Source organism: Anoplopoma fimbria, chromosome 16 (genome assembly GCF_027596085.1).
Source record: "Anoplopoma fimbria isolate UVic2021 breed Golden Eagle Sablefish chromosome 16, Afim_UVic_2022, whole genome shotgun sequence".
Lineage (NCBI taxonomy): Eukaryota > Metazoa > Chordata > Actinopteri > Perciformes > Anoplopomatidae > Anoplopoma > Anoplopoma fimbria.
In genome coordinates this window covers 2,381,311-2,400,481 of record NC_072464.1, presented here as the reverse complement: position 1 = coordinate 2,400,481, position 19,171 = coordinate 2,381,311, and the positions used below count along the sequence as shown (strand labels likewise).

Below are 19,171 nucleotides of genomic sequence, written 5' to 3'. Positions count from 1 at the left end.
AGCATAAACCCCTTTGTGCTTACTAGTTGGTTGCGCGCCATCCGGGGAGGTTCGCGCTATGGCGCCACGCTCTAGTATAAACAAAGCTTAAGACGGCAGAGTCAGTAATGGGGCAGTAGGCCCAATCACTGGATGGAGTGATGGGCGTACTGAGAAGTCACATTTCTTTTAGAAAAGCATGCTAGCTATGCAGTTTGTTGGAGGGTGTGGAGGGTGTGGTTGTGTGGGTGTCTGTGCTGTAGGTGTGGTGCAGTGTGCCTCTTATGTAGATAGCAGTCCACATTTCTGTGTCTGTGTGGAGGCCTAATCTCAGCGCACTCTTTAACTGCAGATTACATTAGCCCAGACTGGCTGGATGGGTAAAAATAGGAGCAGCTGACCTGCGTCCTGGCACAAAGTTCACTCATTGCCAGGGCTGGACATAATGCCAGACATGTGATTTAAACAGAAGGGTTTGTGGTTAACAGGCTACAGTTTGTTCTGCATCTTTATCTCATTTGCAAAAGTGAATGTCAGATGATTTGAGTTATTAAAAAAAAAAAATCTCTTCCAGCAGCGGCATTTTTACACGTAGCATCACAATTTATACCTGCTGTGTTTTAGATACTATGCTCATGGGCAAAGGCTGAAAATAGCACTGGATCAAAACAAAACAGAGGGTCCTCATTTATTTCACTAAGAAACCCTGTGTTGGTGCTGGGACTGTCCCCAATGCTTTGAAGTCCAAATAACTATTCCATTACAATGTTTTTTTATTTTTTTGTTATGCCTACAGGTTTTCGGGTTGTTGGTACATTTGTCCTTCTTCCGTCTGTCTTTCTTTCTTTATGTCTTTCCATCCGTCTGCTACGTTCTCGTGACTGCAATATCTCGCTCAAACGTCCACCTGGACTCAAGGATGATCTTCTTAGATTTTGGTTTTCAAAGGTCATTCTTAAACTCGCGTAACAAGATTTTGGCCTTCATTCAAGAATTCATATGCTAATAAAAATTTCACATAAAAAAGTCTAAAAGGATAAAATTCTAACATTCTGAATGAACATGTACTCTGAAACATAAGGCAGTAATACTATTTGTTTTATGCCTTTCTCCCATGTAGCCAACAAAATAAGACATAGTAATCCTACATTATTCATTACGTATCAATATGAATAATTATGAGTTATTCTCAGACAGATAGCGCTGTTTGTTGTTTGTAGAGGTTGTGTGTGTACCGCTGCAGCGCTGAAATACTGGAGTAAATGGATAGACAGAAAGCCAGGTCTCTTATTTCCTGTTGACTTAGGCTACAGTATATATATTTATTTGTTTATAGGTCTACCTGTGAGCAAATTTGACTTTATGGACGAAAAACCATTGTCATTTGTTTGATGTAATTACTGCTCATTTGTAGCCTTTTTTGTTTCAATATTTACTCCAAAACAACCTGCCAGTAGAGGTAATTTCTTTTTAGCAGTCATAAATCTGACTTAGATCCATTTCTCTTACGGACTGACTCCCTGAGTGAAGAATGGAGAGAAAACTGATGCTCATAAATACCAATTGTATTTGGGACAGCCTGTGTTGGTGCAGCAGTGGGCTCCAGATTCAAGATTCTGGGCCAACTGCCGAATTTTTTTCCCAGATTAAATTTATGACACAGCAAAGTGCAAGCAAATGCATAAACTGTAGTTCCTGGACTCTTCAAAAATGACCACTATAAGAAAATCATTTGATCCTGACCTTTTTTCCTCATCTTCCCTTCCCAGATTTACTACACGGGGAAGTACCAGAGCCTGGGTATAAAGCAGGGGGGCCCGTCAGCAGGGAAATGGGTGGAACTGCCCGTTACGAAGTCTCCCAAGATCATTCAGTTCTCGGTCGGCCACGATGGCTCTCATGCACTGCTGGTGGCCGAAGACGGAAGCGTGTTCTTTACAGGCTCCGCCAGCAAGGGAGAAGACGGAGAGTCCAGTAAGACAAGTTCAAACATTTTAACAAATCATTCTATTATTTAGTGCTAAATCAAAGCCACCTTGGTTTAAGTCTTGACGTTGAAGTCTAATGATTTCTTTTGCAGCTAAAAGTCGCAGACAGCCCAAGCCGTACAAGCCCAAGAAGATGATCAAATTAGAGACCAAGACGGCGTTGTACACAGCATGTAACAACGGCAGCAGCAGCATTGTCACCAAGGACGGAGAGCTCTACATGTTTGGCAAAGATGCTATTTACAGTGACAGCACTTGTAAGTTAACGGGGACAGGGCTGTTTCTTCAACCTTTCTCTGAGATATTTAACTAGTTTCTTGTCATTGTCTATATTGCTCTGATAAAGACAGATTAAAGAGATTTTTATAAGATCTTAAAATATTACCCTGTTGGAAGCCGTGTTATTCTGGCTCCTTATAATTGTTACTCTGGCTCCTTATAATTGTTACTCTCTTGTTCACAGGCCAGGTGACTGACCTGAAGGGTCACTCTGTAACTCAGGTTGCCATGGGTAAGGCCCATACGTGTGTTCTGACCAAGGGTGGTGAAGTTTGGACATTTGGGGTCAACAACAAGGGCCAGTGTGGCAGAGACACTGGATCCATGAGCCAGGCAGGGAAAGGTGAACAGATGGACAATCACAGACAAACAAATACACACAACCACATACTGTATATTGTGTCCTTCATATGCTCAGCATTGTCTTTGTACTACGCTAAATGCGACGGCTTTCCCGTGTGTGTGTTTGTTAATCGTAGCGTTCGGTGTGGAGAGCATGGCCACGGCCATGGACGAGGACCTGGAGGACGAGCTGGAAGAGAAGGAAGAGAAGAGCATGATGTGCCAGCCGGGCATGCACAAGTGGAAGCTGGACCAGTGCATGGTGTGCACTGTGTGCGGAGACTGCACCGGCTACGGCGCCAGCTGTGTCAGCAGCGGACGGCCGGACCGAGTACCAGGAGGGTAAGGAGAAACAAAGAAACTGGAGGGGCTGAAGGTGGTAACTACAGTATCTGTAAAGCCCATGTGTTTATCCACGAGGAAGGACTGTTGAGAGCCAGAAAATGTGCAACTGACCAGGGTGGAAGGATCTTTTTTTAACACATTTTTGGCTAAGTTGTTTAGCATAATGTGAATGTATTTGTTCGTCTTTGTTCTCCCAGTATCTGTGGCTGTGGGTCTGGAGAGTCTGGCTGCTCGGCGTGCGGCTGTTGCAAGGCCTGTGCCAGGGAGCTGGATGGTCAAGAGGCCAGACAGAGGGGCATCTTTGATGCAGTGAAGGAGATGATTCCTCTGGACCTGCTGCTAGGTATGCCTACTAATGTCTCATACGACTTCATTCTGCTCATTCATACATTTATTTACACCTCACCTGTATCACCGCTCGCATAGTTTACACTTTGTTTACACAAAGTCTGATAAACCATCTGCATGTTAAAATGTCATGCACACACATATGCATTACATTACATTACATTACATTACATATGCGATGTAATATTCAAATTTACAGTGGTTTGCAGCATGTTGGGTCAGAATAAAAGACTGTCTTGATTGGGGGGGGTTGTGTGCCAGCAATATATTATTCTGAGCAATGCCAGCGCGCTGCTTACGCCACGCGCATCACGCCACGCGCATCAGGCCGCACTGTTTCGCTTGCTTGTCGCTGCTCATCTGTTGTTTTTTTCTTGTGTAGTGCAGAGTCATTGCTTCACCATGACATCTTTCCATCATTCATTGATGTGTGTTTTTTTTTTTTTTTGTTCTGCTCTGCTCCGTCTTCCCTCCTCCTCCTCATCCTCCTCCACCTTCTTCTCCTGCATCCTGTCTGGGCTGCCTGTACCTGGGGCCTTTTTTTTTTTTTTTTTGGTTTTCAGCTGTGCCTGTGCCTCCCCCTCCAGGAGTGAACATCGAGGAGCACATTCAGATCCGTCAGGAGGAGAAGCGACAGAGGATCAACCGCCGGCACAGGCTGGAGGAGGGAAGAGGTATGAATGTGGGCTAAATAGTATGGGGACTCTGTTTGGGGAAGGGGCTTTATGAGATGCTTTCTACATTAGATAATAAAACATAGACAAAGGGAGATTGAGAAGATGGCAGTAATTGAATAGGGGGAAGCTACAAACAGTATGTCCATTCCGTTTAGTTTTGAATAACCTTTAGGTGCTGTTTGAGCTTGGGTGCCTTGGTGACTTTCCCCTTGCTTGTGTCTTTTTATAATTTTTTTCAGTGTGTGTGTGTGTGCATTGTTGTGGTGAAGTATTGACCATGTTTTCTTTCCCATTTGTGAGCATTGGGCATGCATGTGAAAGTGTCTTTCTCCCCCAGGCCCCCTTGTTTTTCCCGGTCCCATTTTAATGAACCAGCGTGAGCAGGCCCTAGCCAGAATAAGACCCCTTCAGGCACTAAGGCATAAGCGGGACAAGCACAAAGGTACTTTGGTCTTCACTAACTCAACGGGTGCAGAGACACCCCTTTTTTGACTCATCTCCCAATCTGGCTGTCCCGCCCACCTCCTCCTCTCTCACTCTCTGACGGCAGGACTCTCATGTCTTCACCAGGTCTCATGGTAACAAACAATGTGGCCTGTTGAAAAGACACTGTGACTCACAGTGGAGAAATGACTGTGAAGCCTTTAGAACCGGGTTTAAAGACCAACCTCAGCAGGCTGGTTCCCTTTTGAATTTGAACATAGGAAAGGGCTGAAGTATAGTAAAGACCTGGTCTGGTATGCTAATTAATCTTCTTTTACACCGTTCTAATCCTCGGAGTAGGATGCCTGCTCTGCCCGCTGCCGTTGTTTGACCTAAATAGAAATCCTGAAATGTCCTTGCCCAACTGGTTTTGCTATCTCTCCCGTAGTGACTGATTTGGCATTTCACGGGAACAACATTAGTATTGCAAGAGGATGAAAAACAGCGATCACTGGGGAGATCGGGCTTTGATGAGTTGCAAGCCCAAACATGTGATGCAGAAGGAAGGAAGCAGGGCAGTTAGCTTCACAATCCATCTTTTTAGATGTGAAGGATCTCATGAAAATGGCTCAGAAATCGCCCACAGACACGAAGAAATCCATTAACTTGGCATAACATTAAGCTGATCAGGCACTTGACCATCACATGTTCATTGTCTGGAGTTACTTTTCTTTAAGCTAACTATTCAACCCACTTACAAATTGTGATCCCAGTGAGACCCACATTTATGATACAGCTTTAAATGACATAACACAGTTATACAATAAATATTTAGTTGTAGTAGTTATAGTATTCATGAAAAAAATACTTTAGTTAATAAAAAGGTAAGATACTGTTCCAGTCATTGCCTGCATAAATATGACAAACAGCTGGTATCTCTGTCTGTAGGTTGTGCCCTTCTGAGCTGCTGCTACTGCTGCTTTTCTTGCCGATAGGTGGCGCAGGTTGGAGTGGAACCTTGTTGATGTAAAAGCATTCACCAAACAAATAGAAACCCACTGTTAAGGACAAACTTCTTATTTAATTTCCATTATTATACATGGAAACAATGATGCCACAGTGTGTTCTATTTCAGAGCACAGCTAATCAATGTCAGTGAAGGACTTGAGGCTGTTTTTGCAGAATATCTTTCCTTTTGCGGAACCATTCATTGTGGTCGATGCACAGTTATAAGGCTGCTGTATGTTATATGGTTATATATCACTCCTCTGAGCATCCTTAGTCCTCTAATTGTGCTTTTGAATAGCACTTTTTTTAAACTCACATTGACGGTTTTCACCATGAGCTAAACTTTCAAAACCCTTATAAATGTTTGGGCCATGAGCCAGTGAAACTTTATTTTCCATTTACTGTAAAGGTAATCTTGAAACCGAAAGCTGTCATCTCCTCTGACCGGCCTCAAATATACAGAGGTTTACCACAATGAGCTGCTTCCTGGTCCAAAAGGGTATTGACTGTCATTGTATTTACTGTAGCGCATGGGACTCCATCCAACTTTTCTCCCCTCACACACCACAACTGTGACCTCTTAAACAGGGCTCAGGGTAAACCAGACTCCCTCTTCCTCATTGAACACAGACAGATTTTGAGAAGAAAATCTAATTATTTTCTACACAATCAATCTTACAACCATATTGGGACTGGTTGCCAAAAGCCTTTCTGTTACAGAGGTGTTTTTCCCTCCTTTCTACCTCGGCATGCTTCTCCCTTTCCTCCCCCGTTTTTTCTTTTGAGTCCTCTTCTTCCTCCAGCTCTGTTTTCCAGGACCGTGCAGAGACCTTCACCTCTGTGGTCTGAAGTTGCTACTAAACCTCACTCTCTCCCCCTCCCCACACCCGTTCTCTCCTCAAATGTGCTGACTTGTTGTGTTTGCCTCGTAGATGGTAGCAGTGAGCGTGGGGAGAAGGATGCCAGCAAAATCACCACCTACCCCCCAGGGGCCGTGAGGTTTGACTGCGAGCTGCGAGCTGTGCAGGTCAGCTGCGGTTTTCACCACTCAGGTAGGATTCGTTTTCCCGCGTGGCTGCTTCTGGTCAGGAACCTAGATAATACATTTAACTCTAAGAAGATTATATTGAGGGATTAATAGGATTTTCTTTACCTTGAAGTAAAGAAAATGAGTGAATAACCGTCACGATTTTGTCACTTTACAGTGGTGCTGATGGAGAACGGAGATGTCTACACGTTTGGTTACGGCCAACACGGACAGCTGGGGCATGGCGATGTGAACTCCAGGTATTGATTCTGATACATGTTCTCGTTAAAGGAAGTATTTGTAATACACAAAAAAATTTGACATGTGTACTTGAGATGTCGTTGGTACTACAGGCCTCTGTTTGTTAATTTAGCCCAATTTAGATTTTAATTTGGAATTTCATTAAAAACATAAGTAAACAAACTACTGCACTCACGTGGACACACAACCTGAACTAGATGCTTCTACCTGCTAGGGGTTCTCCGACTCTGGTGCAGGCCCTTCCTGGTCCCAGTGTTCAGGTGACAGCGGGCAGTAACCACACAGCCGTTCTCCTCATGGACGGGCAGGTCTTTACATTCGGCAGCTTCTCGGTAAGAAGAACATTGTTTTTTTATTTTTACAAGTACAGTAATGATAGCGGTATTTTAAATGTTTACTGCTTTACACCTGTTTTGACATAGTTGACCATAAACTCCCCTTCAGAGTGAATACATATACTCCTTGTTCTTCAGAAAGGACAGCTGGGCCGACCCATCCTGGACATGCCCTACTGGAATGCCAAGCCATCTCCCATGCCCAACATTGGGGCCAAATATGGGCGAAAGGCCACGTGGATTGGTGCCAGCGGCGACCAGACGTTCCTGCGGATCGATGAGGCTCTTATCAACTCCCATGTCCTAGCCACTTCAGAGATCTTTGCCAGCAAACACATTATTGGCCTTGTGCCCTCCTCTGTGTCCGAGCCGCCTCCATTTAAATGCTTGCTGATCAACAAAATGGACGGAAGCTGCAGGACCTTCAACGACTCTGAGCAGGAGGACCTGCAGGGATTCGGCCTGTGTCTGGACCCTGTGTATGACGTCGTATGGAGGTCAGTCCAAGGACTATACTAACATTTTGGTTTAGTTGTAGTTAACCTGATTGTACCGTATTGCTGAGCACTATATTTACCCCAAGTTTGAATTTTGAAATTTAGTTGAAACATCCTTCAGATGTTTTTTTTTTTTTTTTCAACCCCTTTGTATCCAATAGGAAATAAACAAGGTATAAAGACAACCTATTGAACTGAAATGTGATAATAGCCGTGTATTAACAGAAACTGAGCAGTAGACAATTTAATTTCTTTACTTTTTTTTGGGTTTGGTAGTTAAGAGCTCTGAATTGAAAAAGGTTAACTTAAAATTGATTTATTTTATTTTAAAGGGTCCATACTTTCTTCCAAAAATATTTTAGGTGAAACTAGTGAAAGGTGTATTGTTTTTTGGGGGAATAAATGTGTTCTGCTCAGACCTAATGTCGACTCTGTGTCCTGTATTTGGCTTTGCAGTCAGCTAAACTCTTCCTCATATTCTTCCTCCAAGGAACAGACCAGCGTGTTGTATTTGGACAGGTTTAATATGGAGAAGTGTTTAGCTGACTGCAAAGCCAAATGCAGGACACAGAGTCGACATTAGGTCTGAGCAGAACAGTGAAATGGCATTGCCACTCAGAGGGCCAGAAAATGCAGGATGGATAATGATAACATTGCAGTCACTCTAGTTGAACAGAGCCATCGTGTCACAAAAACAGGAAAAGGAAATAACACTACTTCCTGTCACATGCGCCACACATTTATTAGTTGAACATCTACACTTTACACTAGGTAGCAGTATTTGCTCCAAATATAATTCAAGTCATTACAAAATGTATTCTGTCTATTTTTACAAAGCAAAAAACTAGAAATAGATGTATCCCAATCCATGTGTTAACCCTCTTGGTATCCCTCTGTGTGCTTTTAGGTTCCTGCCTGCTGCAAAAGAGATGCTGTGCTATAATGCCGTGATAGCCGACGCCAGGATGCCCTCTGCCACAGATCTACAGGCTCGCTGCAGCATCCTTAGTCCGGAGCTTGCTTTGCCCTCAGGATCACATGCCACCACCACTCGCTCTCATGGAGCCCTGCACATCCTCGGTAATCCTCCGCTCCTCTGCAAAGTGTCTTTGGTCATATGAATATTTTTTACTAAGGGGTCTGATGAATAATAATAATAATAATCAATCCTTTATTAGTCCCACAATGGGGAAATTATTTCTCTGCATTTAACCCATCCCGGAGGAGCAGTGGGCTGCAATCCGGGGAGCAACTTGGGGTTAGGTGTCTTGCTCAAGGACACCTCGGCATGTTGCCGGTAGAGGGGCTTGAACCACCAACCTTGTGGTTACGGGACAAGCGCTCTACCTCATGTGCCACAGCCGCCCCTACGTACATGAATGCTACGACACAAGTGATGTTGGACAATGCATCTGTTTTTCTCGAAAGTAGTGTTATGAATTAATGCTCATCATCATTCAATGCTAAGAGAGAGTACACTGGGTCGTCCGCTTAGGTTGCCTGGATACACTGGCAGCCATGCAAGAGCTGAAGATGGGCGTGGCCAGCGCAGAGGAAGAAACCCAGGCAGTGATGAAGGTCTACTCCAAGGAGGACTACAGTGTGGTGAACCGCTTTGAGAGTAAGTGGGCTCTATGTGCAGGATTCCTGGTAAATTATGTATGATAGGACATACCGGGAGATACATGTGGCTTGTACAGCATATGTTGTGATTATGTCAAAGCTCAGCTAACCTTTTAATATTTTTTTGTCAAAGCTTTGGCTGGTGTGAAACATAAAAACTGAGTTCAGATCATCCTTAGTAAACAACCAAAGTGGTTCAAAGTGAATAAACAGCATCTGTGGACCTTGCATAGCCTTACTGACCCCATGTGTGATGCTGTAGGTCACGGTGGTGGATGGGGCTACTCAGCCCATTCTGTGGAGGCCATCCGGTTCTGTGCTGATGCAGACATCCTGCTGGGTGGACTGGGTCTGTTCGGGGGACGTGGGGAGTACACTGCCAAGATCAAGGTGGGCTGTTTTGTGACCCTTTATTTTATTAAAATGAAGAAACACTCAATGTGTGTTCCTTTCAAAAAAAAATTAAAAATGTATTCATCATGACTGCAATTTAAGAATTCACCTGCTCTGCGCCAGAGCTGACAAGACTGACAAAAACATTCCGCTGTGTGACCATAATCAATGCAAAGCTGGAATAATTGCTTTGTAACAGTCAGATGAACCTCCTCAAACCAATTACTGGAGGATAACACAGTCGATGTATTTAGTAGAATCCTGGCCTCAAATAGGCGTTTACAACATACTAACCCCGTCCTGTGGTTGCAGCTTTTTGAGCTGGGACCTGACGGGGGCGACCACGAGACAGACGGCGATCTGCTGGCTGAGACCGACGTGCTGGCGTACGACTGTGCCGCCAGGTAAAAAAGTTCATGGATTCCTTCGGTTCTCCCAACTATTTTTTTTGAAAAGAAAATATTTATGGAAGCAACGCTGTTCTTATCTTTAGGGAGAAGTATGCCATGATGTTTGACGAGCCGGTGCTGCTACAGCTGGGCTGGTGGTATGTGGCGTGGGCCCGGGTGTCTGGACCCAGCAGTGACTGTGGCTCCCACGGACAGGCTACCATTACTACTGATGATGGGTAAAACCCATTTCATGATATAGATATAGATATATATACATCTTACACATTTTGGTTTAAATATTGTTTGAATTTGAATATTGGTAACAGCCCTTTAATTTGTCTTTTTTTTCTTTCCTTAAGTGTGGTCTTTCAGTTCAAAAGCTCTAAGAAGTCAAACAACGGTACGGATGTGAATGCGGGTCAAATACCTCAGCTACTTTACAGGCAAGTATAATTCTTTACTCTTTGCTTATGGCGATTCAAGCTTTTGTCTGTAGACTTGTCAAATAAATTATTTTGATTGTTTCTTTGTATTTTAACATCAGGCTTCCTTCAAATGACGGCAATGCATCTAAAGGGAAGCAGCAGACCAGTGAACCAGTCCATATCCTGAAACGCTCATTTGCTCGTACTGTCTCAGTGGTCAGTATCGTCTCTGTTTGTGCCTCTGTGTTTATATCTGCTTAATGTCTTGAGAGTTACATTTTATACAGCAATGCGTGTGACCGTCTCACCCGGTTTCTCTCTCTAGGAGTGTTTTGAGTCTCTGCTGAGTGTCCTTCACTGGAGCTGGACCACCTTGGTTCTGGGTGTGGAGGAGCTGCGAGGGCTGAAGGGCTTCCAGTACACAGCCACCCTGCTGGACCTGGAGAGGCTGCGCTTTGTGGGCACGTGCTGCCTCCGCCTGCTTAGGGTCTACATCTGTGAGATCTTCCCCATCGCCGGTAGGAGCACAGGGAACTTAGCAGGACTTTGTCTCCAGCAAGATAATGGCTCGTTCTTTGCGAAAAGAAAACCACAGGGTAGCTACTTTCAAGCTATTAGTGGCACTGCAAACCTTTATGTGTGTGGTGTGGAAACATTAATACATTTCAAGACTAGATTGGGTTTATATTTAAAAAAAATACACTACAATTGAACTCCATATTTTTAGTAGGACCTTACAATGTCTTTTTTTTTTTTCTGTTCTTTGACTTCTAGCCAGCACCAAAGCTGTGGTGGAGGAGTCCAGCAAGCTGGCAGAGTGCGTGGGCAAGACGCGCAGCCTGCTGAAGAAGATCCTGTCAGAAGGCATGGACAACTGCCTGACCAAGCTGGACAACGACCCCCAGGGCTACCTGTCCCAACCTCTGACCCTGCTGGAGGCTGTGCTGCAGGAGTGCCACAACACCTTCACAGCCTGCTTCCACTCGTTCTACCCGACCCCGGCTCTGCAGTGGGCCTGCCTCTGCGACCTGCTCAACTGCCTGGACCAGGTAAATGACGGCAGAGTAGAAGGAGTTTGGAATAGGACTGGAATTGGTTACAGTCTTGTTGTCATTGGCTATTCATCCGTTGATTTTTTTTCTTCCTAATATATCTTTATTGTAGTGTATTAAATGTCAATGCCCCATCACAAGTTTCCAAAGCCTATGGTGAAGTTTTCAAATTGCTTTTGTTTGTCGAAGCAGGTCCTAAACCCAAAGACATTCAATTTCTAAACACAGAAAAGCAGCACATTTTGAGAACATGTAACCACTGAATGTTTGGCTTTTTTATTTACTGATAATTGACTTGTAAATTGAAAATTGACTTCTGTCAGTCAATTTATCTGCCAATTATTAAAGCTATAAAAATGCTCAAGAGTGTCTTTAAAATCCAGCAGATGTACTTTAACCTCGTGAACATTTGAGATATTGAGGTGATGCTCTTATCAAGACAGCTCACCAAAGTTTTAAGACCATAGCTCCCTAACAATATTGTCATAGGTTGTTAAATGAATGTTGTTGAATCATAAAAAAAATCAGAGATCCATTCTTGTCCTCCTTTCCTCTTTTAGGACATCGCTGAGGCCAACTTCCGCACGTCCAGCAGCCGTCTGCTGGCGGCCGTGATGTCGGCTCTGTGCAACACTTCGGTCAAGCTGACATCCATCCTGCCCATCGCCTACGACGGGGAGGTGCTGCTGCGTTCACTGGTCAAACAAGTCAGCACAGAGAACGACTCTGCCCTCGCTCACCGCTTCCCCCTGCTGGTAGCCCACATGGAGAAACTGAGCCATGTGAGTTTTGGCACTTTGTATGCTGTGCATCGGGTATCCTCACTTTAAAATGATGCAGGTCGTCCGTGACCCAGGAAAATGTGTGGTAGATGGAGAACATTGTGGCACGTGATCATTACCATGTCCTATTCTCATCAAAATCTCTCAGATAACTCTGTGTCAAAGCAGTGATATGATATTTTCCCCCTCAGACGGAGGAGAACCTGATGGGCATGGCCAGTTTCCGGGAGGTTCTGGAGAAGATGCTGGTGATTGTGGTGCTGCCTGTGAGGAAGAGTTTGAGGAAGGAGGTGGAGCTGTTCTCTCCACACCTTGTCTCCAACACCTGTGGTCTGCTGTCCTCCATCGTCTCCGAGCTCACAGCCTCAGCCCTGGGGTCCGAGGTAACTAAACTCACTCTGATATTCACGCACCCTCACAAACATAATGCATGTATGCAGGGCCTCAGAGATTGGTTTTGGCAAAAATACACCCAAGTCCAACGTCCTATAAGACAACTTAAGACCTGATCTGCTCTTTCTTTTTTTTAATTTATTTTTAGGAACATAAACAGAATCTGTAGTGTCTTTTTGTGTTTGAGGGGTCAAATTTAAATCCGGAATCGTCACCCTCTTGTGCAGACTTCATCTCTTTCCTCATTCTTTTTTCTCCTCCTTCCTCGTGCCATATCGTTTTACTTAAAGCTCTGTTTTTATCACACTAACCTTTCACAGTGACAGCTTTTTCTTGGAACAAGGTGGTGTCTGTACTGTTGCCAAAAAAACAGTAACCAAAGAAAATGGGAATTGGATTTCCTTTATTGTTTTTATGATATGCCGAGTCATTAAGTGGGTGGGACAGATGCCTGTCGCCCTCCCTCTGTCACACTCTTCGTTTAATTATCATCACATGCATACCCTTGTACTACAGACTCTGGCGCTCTCGTCGCCATAGTAACCGTCACTCGACAGCAGACCCTGTTTTTTTTTCTCTCCCTAGTCTGTTGTCAGGGAAACAACTCTTCCTCCCCTGGGCACCTGGATAGGGTCCCTCTGCAGTCCTGTCTGGCTCTGTTGTCAGGTGGCTGATAGAAATAGTAATAGTTTGTACTGTTTATTTCAGACAATGGATCTTTTAGAGATCATCCATTTTCTAGCTGTTTTCGGGTTGTCAGTCTGTCCGTTTGTAGCAATTCTCGTTGATGCCATGTCTCAGGAACGCCTGGAGGGAATTTGTTCAAATTTGGCACAAACGTCCACTTGGACTTAAGGATGAACTTGGAATATGGTGGTCAAAAGTCACTGTGACATCATAATACTCCTTTTTGGTCATAACTGATATCCTAATTTTGACAATTTCACACAAATATCTTATAGAATAAAATGATGAAGTGATGACATTTTGGACAGACATGATTGTAACATGACTGGTATGCAGAGGAATACAACCACGAGGTGGTAATTCTAGCTCAGGAATTCGTTGTTTGCTAATGTTTGCAGTAAAACATAAGTATTCCTCCTCAAAAGTGTTAATCAGCCCTGTGTGGTTATGCTAGAGGTTTGATATGTTTGGCCTTATCTCTTAAATGTCCTTGCTTATTAGGTTGATGGGCTGAACTCGCTCCATTCCGTGAAAGCATCCCCGAACCGTTTCACCAAAACGAGCCAGGGCCGCAGTTGGAACACGGGCAACGGCTCTCCGGATGCCATCTGTATGACCGTGGACAAGCCCGGCGTCGTGCTGGTGGGTGTGTGCGTCTACGGAGGAGGGGGCATCCATGAGTATGAACTGGAGGTGCTGGCTGACGATGTAAGTGATTAGGAATCCTTTTCGGCTCACATTTTCTGCATTTTCTGGTGTTGCTTGACTACTTTTCTACCTTTGCCATTTTATTACAACTTGTGTTTCCATCACCCTTCAGGCGCAGACGGAGCACCCGGGGGATTCGGCACATTCTCACAGGTGGACGTCCTTGGAGCTGGTGAAGGGCACCTACAGCACCGACGATTCTCCCAGTGATATTGCTGAGATCCGCATGGACAAGGCCGTGCCGCTCAAGGTACATAGGTTCTCAAGAAAATAATACATGCTCATGATTTGCAGTTGAGAAACTGTTTTTTTTTTTTACAATTGTGTGCTGGTCTTCGTTAAAATGCATATAGTCTCACTGATGAATGTATTACGTTGCAGGAGGGTGTGAAGTACGCTGTGCGGTTAAGGAACTACGGCAGCCGGACGGCTAACGGGGACGGAGGCATGACCACGGTGCAGTGCTCTGACGGTGTTTCCTTCACCTTCAGCACCTGCAGCTTAAGCAGCAATGGCACCAACCAGACCAGAGGACAGATCCCACAGATTCTCTACTACAGGTCCACACAAAGCCGGCATTTTCTAATATCTAATCCGTGAAGTATTTGGGGGTTCTTTTTAGCTGACTTGTTTCTTTTCTCTTGGCTGAAGGAGTGAGTATGATGGGGATCTGCAGTCTCAGCTGCTGAGCAAAGCCAATGAGGAAGACAAGAACTGTAGCAGAGCTCTATCTGTGGTCAGCGCTGTGGTCAGAGCGGCGAAGGACCTGCTTCACAGAGCTTTTGCTGTCGATGGTAAGAGCAACAAACGTATGACTAAAGCATTGCCGCAGAGCCACTTGCATTGAATTTGAATCCTATCTGTTTAGTCTCTCTTCAGTTTAATCAAAGTCTTTTATTATCTCCAGTGGATGACATTCCCGAGCTACTGAGTTCCTCCAGCCTGTTCTCCATGCTCCTGCCCCTCATCCTGGCCTACATCGGCCCCGTGGCTGCGTCTGTACCTAAGGTAAGATGTCGAAGCCTTTATCTTGAATTAGCGAATTGTCTCTCTCTGATGTGGCATCGTGGTGAAATGCCTCGCTCTCCCTCATCCAGGCTGCCGTTGAGGTCTTTGGACTCGTTCAGGAGCTGTTACCTGCTGTCTCCGCCCTCAACCAAAAGTACGCCCCACCCACCTTCAATCCCAACCAGTCCACAGACAGCACCACCGGCAACCAGCCTGAGCAGGGCCTGTCGGCCTGCACCACCTCCAACCACTACTCGGTGATTGAAAGTGACCATCCTTACAAACAAGCTGGCGTCACACAATACAGGGTAAGTTGTCCTTTGCCATGCTAACTGCTTAGCACGTGAGTTGCATCAGGACAAAGTAAGAGACACAAATGTAATTTAAAGTCTAAAATCAAAACTTTCTCCGTCTCGCCTTGCCTAAGGTGTCATTCCCTGACTGTGTCCGCTGGACCACCATCGAGTTTGATCAGCAGTGCGGCACTGCACAGCCAGAGGACGTCCTGCGCCTGCTCATCCCCAGCCGTACCCTCCACCTGTCCAGCCTGGGGGGCAAACCTTTGATCCATGACACCATCAACACCTGGACTGATCTCAAGAAGTTCTCTGGCTCCACCGGCTGGCCGACCACCGTCCTGGTGCTGCCAGGTAGGAGAGAAACAGCAATGAACAGAATAACAGAATCACAATAAATCCACAAGTTCTAAAAGCACAGAGACTTGGTCAATTTAATATATAGTAGTCAGATAAAGAAAAATATGTTTAGATCGGATACATTCTTTTAAAATCAAGACATGAACCTTTTGATGACACTTAATAACATTTGCCAACTTCTGCTTCCCAATATTAGTGCTTTTAACATCATCTTGGCTACTAAGTGACTGCCCTTCTCTTATATTTAGATTAATCAGCACTACAATGGCATATACTACTTTTGTCCACAAGAACTTCGAATGAAGATCAAATGTTTGTCTTTTTAAATTATATTCGGGAAAGAATCATAAAATGCTAAGCTACGGTTTACTGCCCAACCAACTTTCTTTCCCCAGAAGCAGCAGCAGAGTCTGGGATGATGTGCTACATACCTTTTTAAAGGGATAGTTTGGATTAGTGTTCAAGTGGGGTTCTATGAGGTACTTCTCCATAGTCGGTGTATTACTACAGTAGATGGAGTTGGGAGATACAAACAGGAGCAGTAAGTGTATGCTGTATTTAGAATATATCAGACAGCCCTTTCTGTCAGGGAACTAAAACCGTAATGTCAATTTATTGTCTCGTCAAAGATACCAGAATCCTTTGGGCTGTTTGACGGCAAGATAAAGCGGTGAAAATATTTTAAAAATAGCATGTCCATGACCTGATTTTGATTTTCTTATTAGTTATCTAAAATACGTTTTGCCACCGCCCTGTCCACATCAGTACATGAGTTTGCTCATGTGCTGATACTGCTGTTTCTCTAGGTTATACACTGACATTGTAGAAGTAACTCGTACAACCCGACAAAAATCCAAACTATTTATATATTTGGGAAAACTTAAGTTATAAAATTGCCTTTTCCCTGGTTACAAAAAGGCAGAATCTATACCTAGCAAGAAAAACAGCCAAACATGTTCTTTAACGTATAAATGTGTAAACTGTGACAGCACTAGAAATATGTATTTATAAATGTGTAGTATGATGTCGTAGTGATTGAGCAGTGACACCATTATTAACACAGCTGTAGTTCATTGATCTTAATTGTTCTCCTATGTGCTTCTATCTCCTTAATGATGCTCCACTGAGCCACCTGCCACAGCAGGCAATCTGCAGTTTACCAGCGATTCCTTGCATACACTACTCCGCCCACCTGTCTCCCTTTTCATCTTCAATTTTTCTACCCTCTCCCTACTTTCAGGAAATGAAGTTCTGTTCTCACTGGAAACGGCCTCAGACTACGTCAAAGACGAGAAAGCTTGCTTTTACGGCTTCAAGTGCGTGGCTGTGGGATACGAGTTCAACCCTGGTCCTGATGAGGTACAGACTCACACTTATATTCCTCTCTATATTATTAAGCAAGCTGGACTTTTTTCTGCATAATAGAAAAAAACCTTCCTGACCATAGCATTATGGACGTTTCAGGGTATCATCCAGCTGGAGAAGGAGCTGGCGTTCCTGGGCAGTGTGTGTGCTGCAGCTCTGATGAAGAAAGACCTGGCCCTCCCTATAGGTACAGAAACCTGTGGATCAGGGGATTTGCTTAGGCTGTTAGGAACCTTTTTTTTTAATTAATCCATGATACAAGTTGTGTGTGTTACTGCTAGGAGAAAAATAATATTGTATAACATGTATAACTTCCAGTATTCTAATCTTTTTATTTTTTAATGTTAAGGTAATGAACTGGAGGAGGATCTTGAGATCCTTGAGGAAGCCTCTCTTCAGGTGTGTCATCTTTTAAATTCAGAGATACTCTTATTTGTTGTCTCGTGAAAATGTTTTATATTTCATCATCGCTCTACCTTCCGTGATTCTTATTTCCTTTGACGTCGCCCCAGGTGTGTAAGTCCCACTCAGGGATCCTGGGGAAGGGTCTGGCCTTGTCTCACTCCCCCACCATCCTGGAGGCCCTGGAGGGAAATCTGCCCTTGCACCTCCAAACCAACGAGCACTCCTTCCTTGAGGACTTCATCACCTGTGTACAGACCTCCAGCGGAGGTCGTCTGGCCAGGTAAACCTTTGTGAAGCCTGTCTGTCTCTGACAATTCTAGTTCCCTAAACAGAGAGAAATATGTACTACGCATTTCTTGGTTGGAACTCTTATGTTAGCTTTCCCTCTGCAAATTTTTATTTAGTTACAGATTAGAAATATACTACCCTGTCTCACTCCTTTTGTCCTCTTTCGTTCATCCAGGTGGCTGCAGCCAGACTCTTACGCAGACCCCCAGAAGACATCTCTGATCCTGAACAAAGACGACATACGCTGTGGGTGGCCGACCACCGTGGTCGTACAGACCAAGGACCAGTATGGAGATGTGGTGCACGTTCCTCACATGAAGGTGATGAAGAGATAAATATTTTTATAAGATTGAAACTGCAGAATCTTATTTGCCCGCATTGGCAAAAGTCTGACTTCTGTTTCGCATCTCTTACCAGGTGGAGGTAAAGGCGGTGCCCGTGTCACAAAAGAAGTCGATGCAGCCAGATAATGTGAAGAGGCTGCAGCGGCTTCCTGGGAGCTCCTCGCCATCCTCCTCCGGGCCCGACCTGACCTTTGGAGGTCTGCCAATGCCCAAGCTGGAGGCCACGTATGAGCCCATGATTGTGAAAGAGGCTCGGTACATCGCTATCACCATGATGAAGGTCAGCGAACCTCCCTTGTTTACATTTAAAAGGCTGCAGGGTGCTCCACCAGGTGGAGCTAGTTGGTCTGTACTATAGGCTACACACCAACCTGTGACCCCTACAGGACATGCAAGTAATTGCTGATTAGACCTACAGAGGTTGACGTGTGGGTAATGGCGGCTGCAATATTAACACATTTTAATAGCCATTTTTTTTCGTGTTTGCATTTTCACTTGAAACACTTCTTATTTACAATAACATACTTAATATCAAAATAAATGTAATCAGAGAAGACAATAGGAGAATAAATTGACTGAATAAACCAATGGAATCAAATCTGTCTTCTAAATTGCATAGGAACTAAATGTATAATGTTAATAAGTATATGTTTGATTAAGGGAACATCAAAATGGTTACTCATTCTGTAAAACAAACAAAAAAAGCACTATATTTTTGGTCTGTTGTAATCTTTATACTTTGGCTCTTTGTCTTTGCAGGCTTATGAAAACTACTCATTTGAAGAGCTGCGCTTTGCCTCCCCCACCCCAAAGAGGTAAGAAAGGTTATGCAGAAACAGAACACATTTCCCAGTGAGATACAACCTACTTATCTATCCTCTCCCACAGACCCAGTGAGAACATGCTGATTCGGGCCAACACTGACGGAACCTACAGCGCCAACTGGACTCCGGGAGCAGTAGGCCTCTACACAATCCACGTCACCATTGATGGCATTGAAATAGGTATGTAAATGGTAACGGCTGAAGTATTTCCCACATAGAGGATATGCACTGATGACCTTCACCAACCCCCTAACCCCCACCAAGTGACCTAACATCATGCGGCTGCATATATATATTAATCCATAGTTCAAAAACGC

At 44.3% G+C, this 19,171-nt stretch overlaps 1 protein-coding gene across 10 annotated transcripts in view; it reads left to right on the top strand.

Annotated features, from left to right (window-relative positions):
- mycbp2 (MYC binding protein 2) overlaps nucleotides 1-19,171 on the top strand; it is a 66,316-nt gene that overhangs the window by 21,510 nt on the left and 25,635 nt on the right. For 7 of the 10 annotated variants that reach the window (XM_054615345.1, XM_054615344.1, XM_054615340.1 and 4 more), the window contains exons 12-48: nucleotides 1,749-1,953; nucleotides 2,060-2,224; nucleotides 2,431-2,589; nucleotides 2,726-2,930; nucleotides 3,131-3,276; nucleotides 3,845-3,955; nucleotides 4,296-4,400; nucleotides 6,322-6,441; nucleotides 6,595-6,676; nucleotides 6,892-7,009; nucleotides 7,151-7,509; nucleotides 8,417-8,589; nucleotides 9,005-9,130; nucleotides 9,395-9,522; nucleotides 9,838-9,929; nucleotides 10,019-10,153; nucleotides 10,277-10,360; nucleotides 10,462-10,558; nucleotides 10,668-10,860; nucleotides 11,117-11,391; nucleotides 11,955-12,176; nucleotides 12,368-12,559; nucleotides 13,758-13,964; nucleotides 14,077-14,214; nucleotides 14,346-14,524; nucleotides 14,616-14,758; nucleotides 14,872-14,972; nucleotides 15,062-15,280; nucleotides 15,400-15,622; nucleotides 16,869-16,987; nucleotides 17,093-17,180; nucleotides 17,343-17,392; nucleotides 17,506-17,678; nucleotides 17,862-18,006; nucleotides 18,104-18,310; nucleotides 18,790-18,845; nucleotides 18,919-19,034. In XM_054615345.1, the coding sequence (XP_054471320.1) occupies nucleotides 1,749-1,953; nucleotides 2,060-2,224; nucleotides 2,431-2,589; nucleotides 2,726-2,930; nucleotides 3,131-3,276; nucleotides 3,845-3,955; nucleotides 4,296-4,400; nucleotides 6,322-6,441; nucleotides 6,595-6,676; nucleotides 6,892-7,009; nucleotides 7,151-7,509; nucleotides 8,417-8,589; nucleotides 9,005-9,130; nucleotides 9,395-9,522; nucleotides 9,838-9,929; nucleotides 10,019-10,153; nucleotides 10,277-10,360; nucleotides 10,462-10,558; nucleotides 10,668-10,860; nucleotides 11,117-11,391; nucleotides 11,955-12,176; nucleotides 12,368-12,559; nucleotides 13,758-13,964; nucleotides 14,077-14,214; nucleotides 14,346-14,524; nucleotides 14,616-14,758; nucleotides 14,872-14,972; nucleotides 15,062-15,280; nucleotides 15,400-15,622; nucleotides 16,869-16,987; nucleotides 17,093-17,180; nucleotides 17,343-17,392; nucleotides 17,506-17,678; nucleotides 17,862-18,006; nucleotides 18,104-18,310; nucleotides 18,790-18,845; nucleotides 18,919-19,034 (5,656 nt within the window). The remainder of the gene's footprint in view (nucleotides 1-1,748; nucleotides 1,954-2,059; nucleotides 2,225-2,430; nucleotides 2,590-2,725; nucleotides 2,931-3,130; nucleotides 3,277-3,844; nucleotides 3,956-4,295; nucleotides 4,401-6,321; nucleotides 6,442-6,594; nucleotides 6,677-6,891; nucleotides 7,010-7,150; nucleotides 7,510-8,416; nucleotides 8,590-9,004; nucleotides 9,131-9,394; nucleotides 9,523-9,837; nucleotides 9,930-10,018; nucleotides 10,154-10,276; nucleotides 10,361-10,461; nucleotides 10,559-10,667; nucleotides 10,861-11,116; nucleotides 11,392-11,954; nucleotides 12,177-12,367; nucleotides 12,560-13,757; nucleotides 13,965-14,076; nucleotides 14,215-14,345; nucleotides 14,525-14,615; nucleotides 14,759-14,871; nucleotides 14,973-15,061; nucleotides 15,281-15,399; nucleotides 15,623-16,868; nucleotides 16,988-17,092; nucleotides 17,181-17,342; nucleotides 17,393-17,505; nucleotides 17,679-17,861; nucleotides 18,007-18,103; nucleotides 18,311-18,789; nucleotides 18,846-18,918; nucleotides 19,035-19,171) is intronic. The other 3 variants (XM_054615337.1, XM_054615346.1, XM_054615339.1) reach the window with 2 other exon arrangements.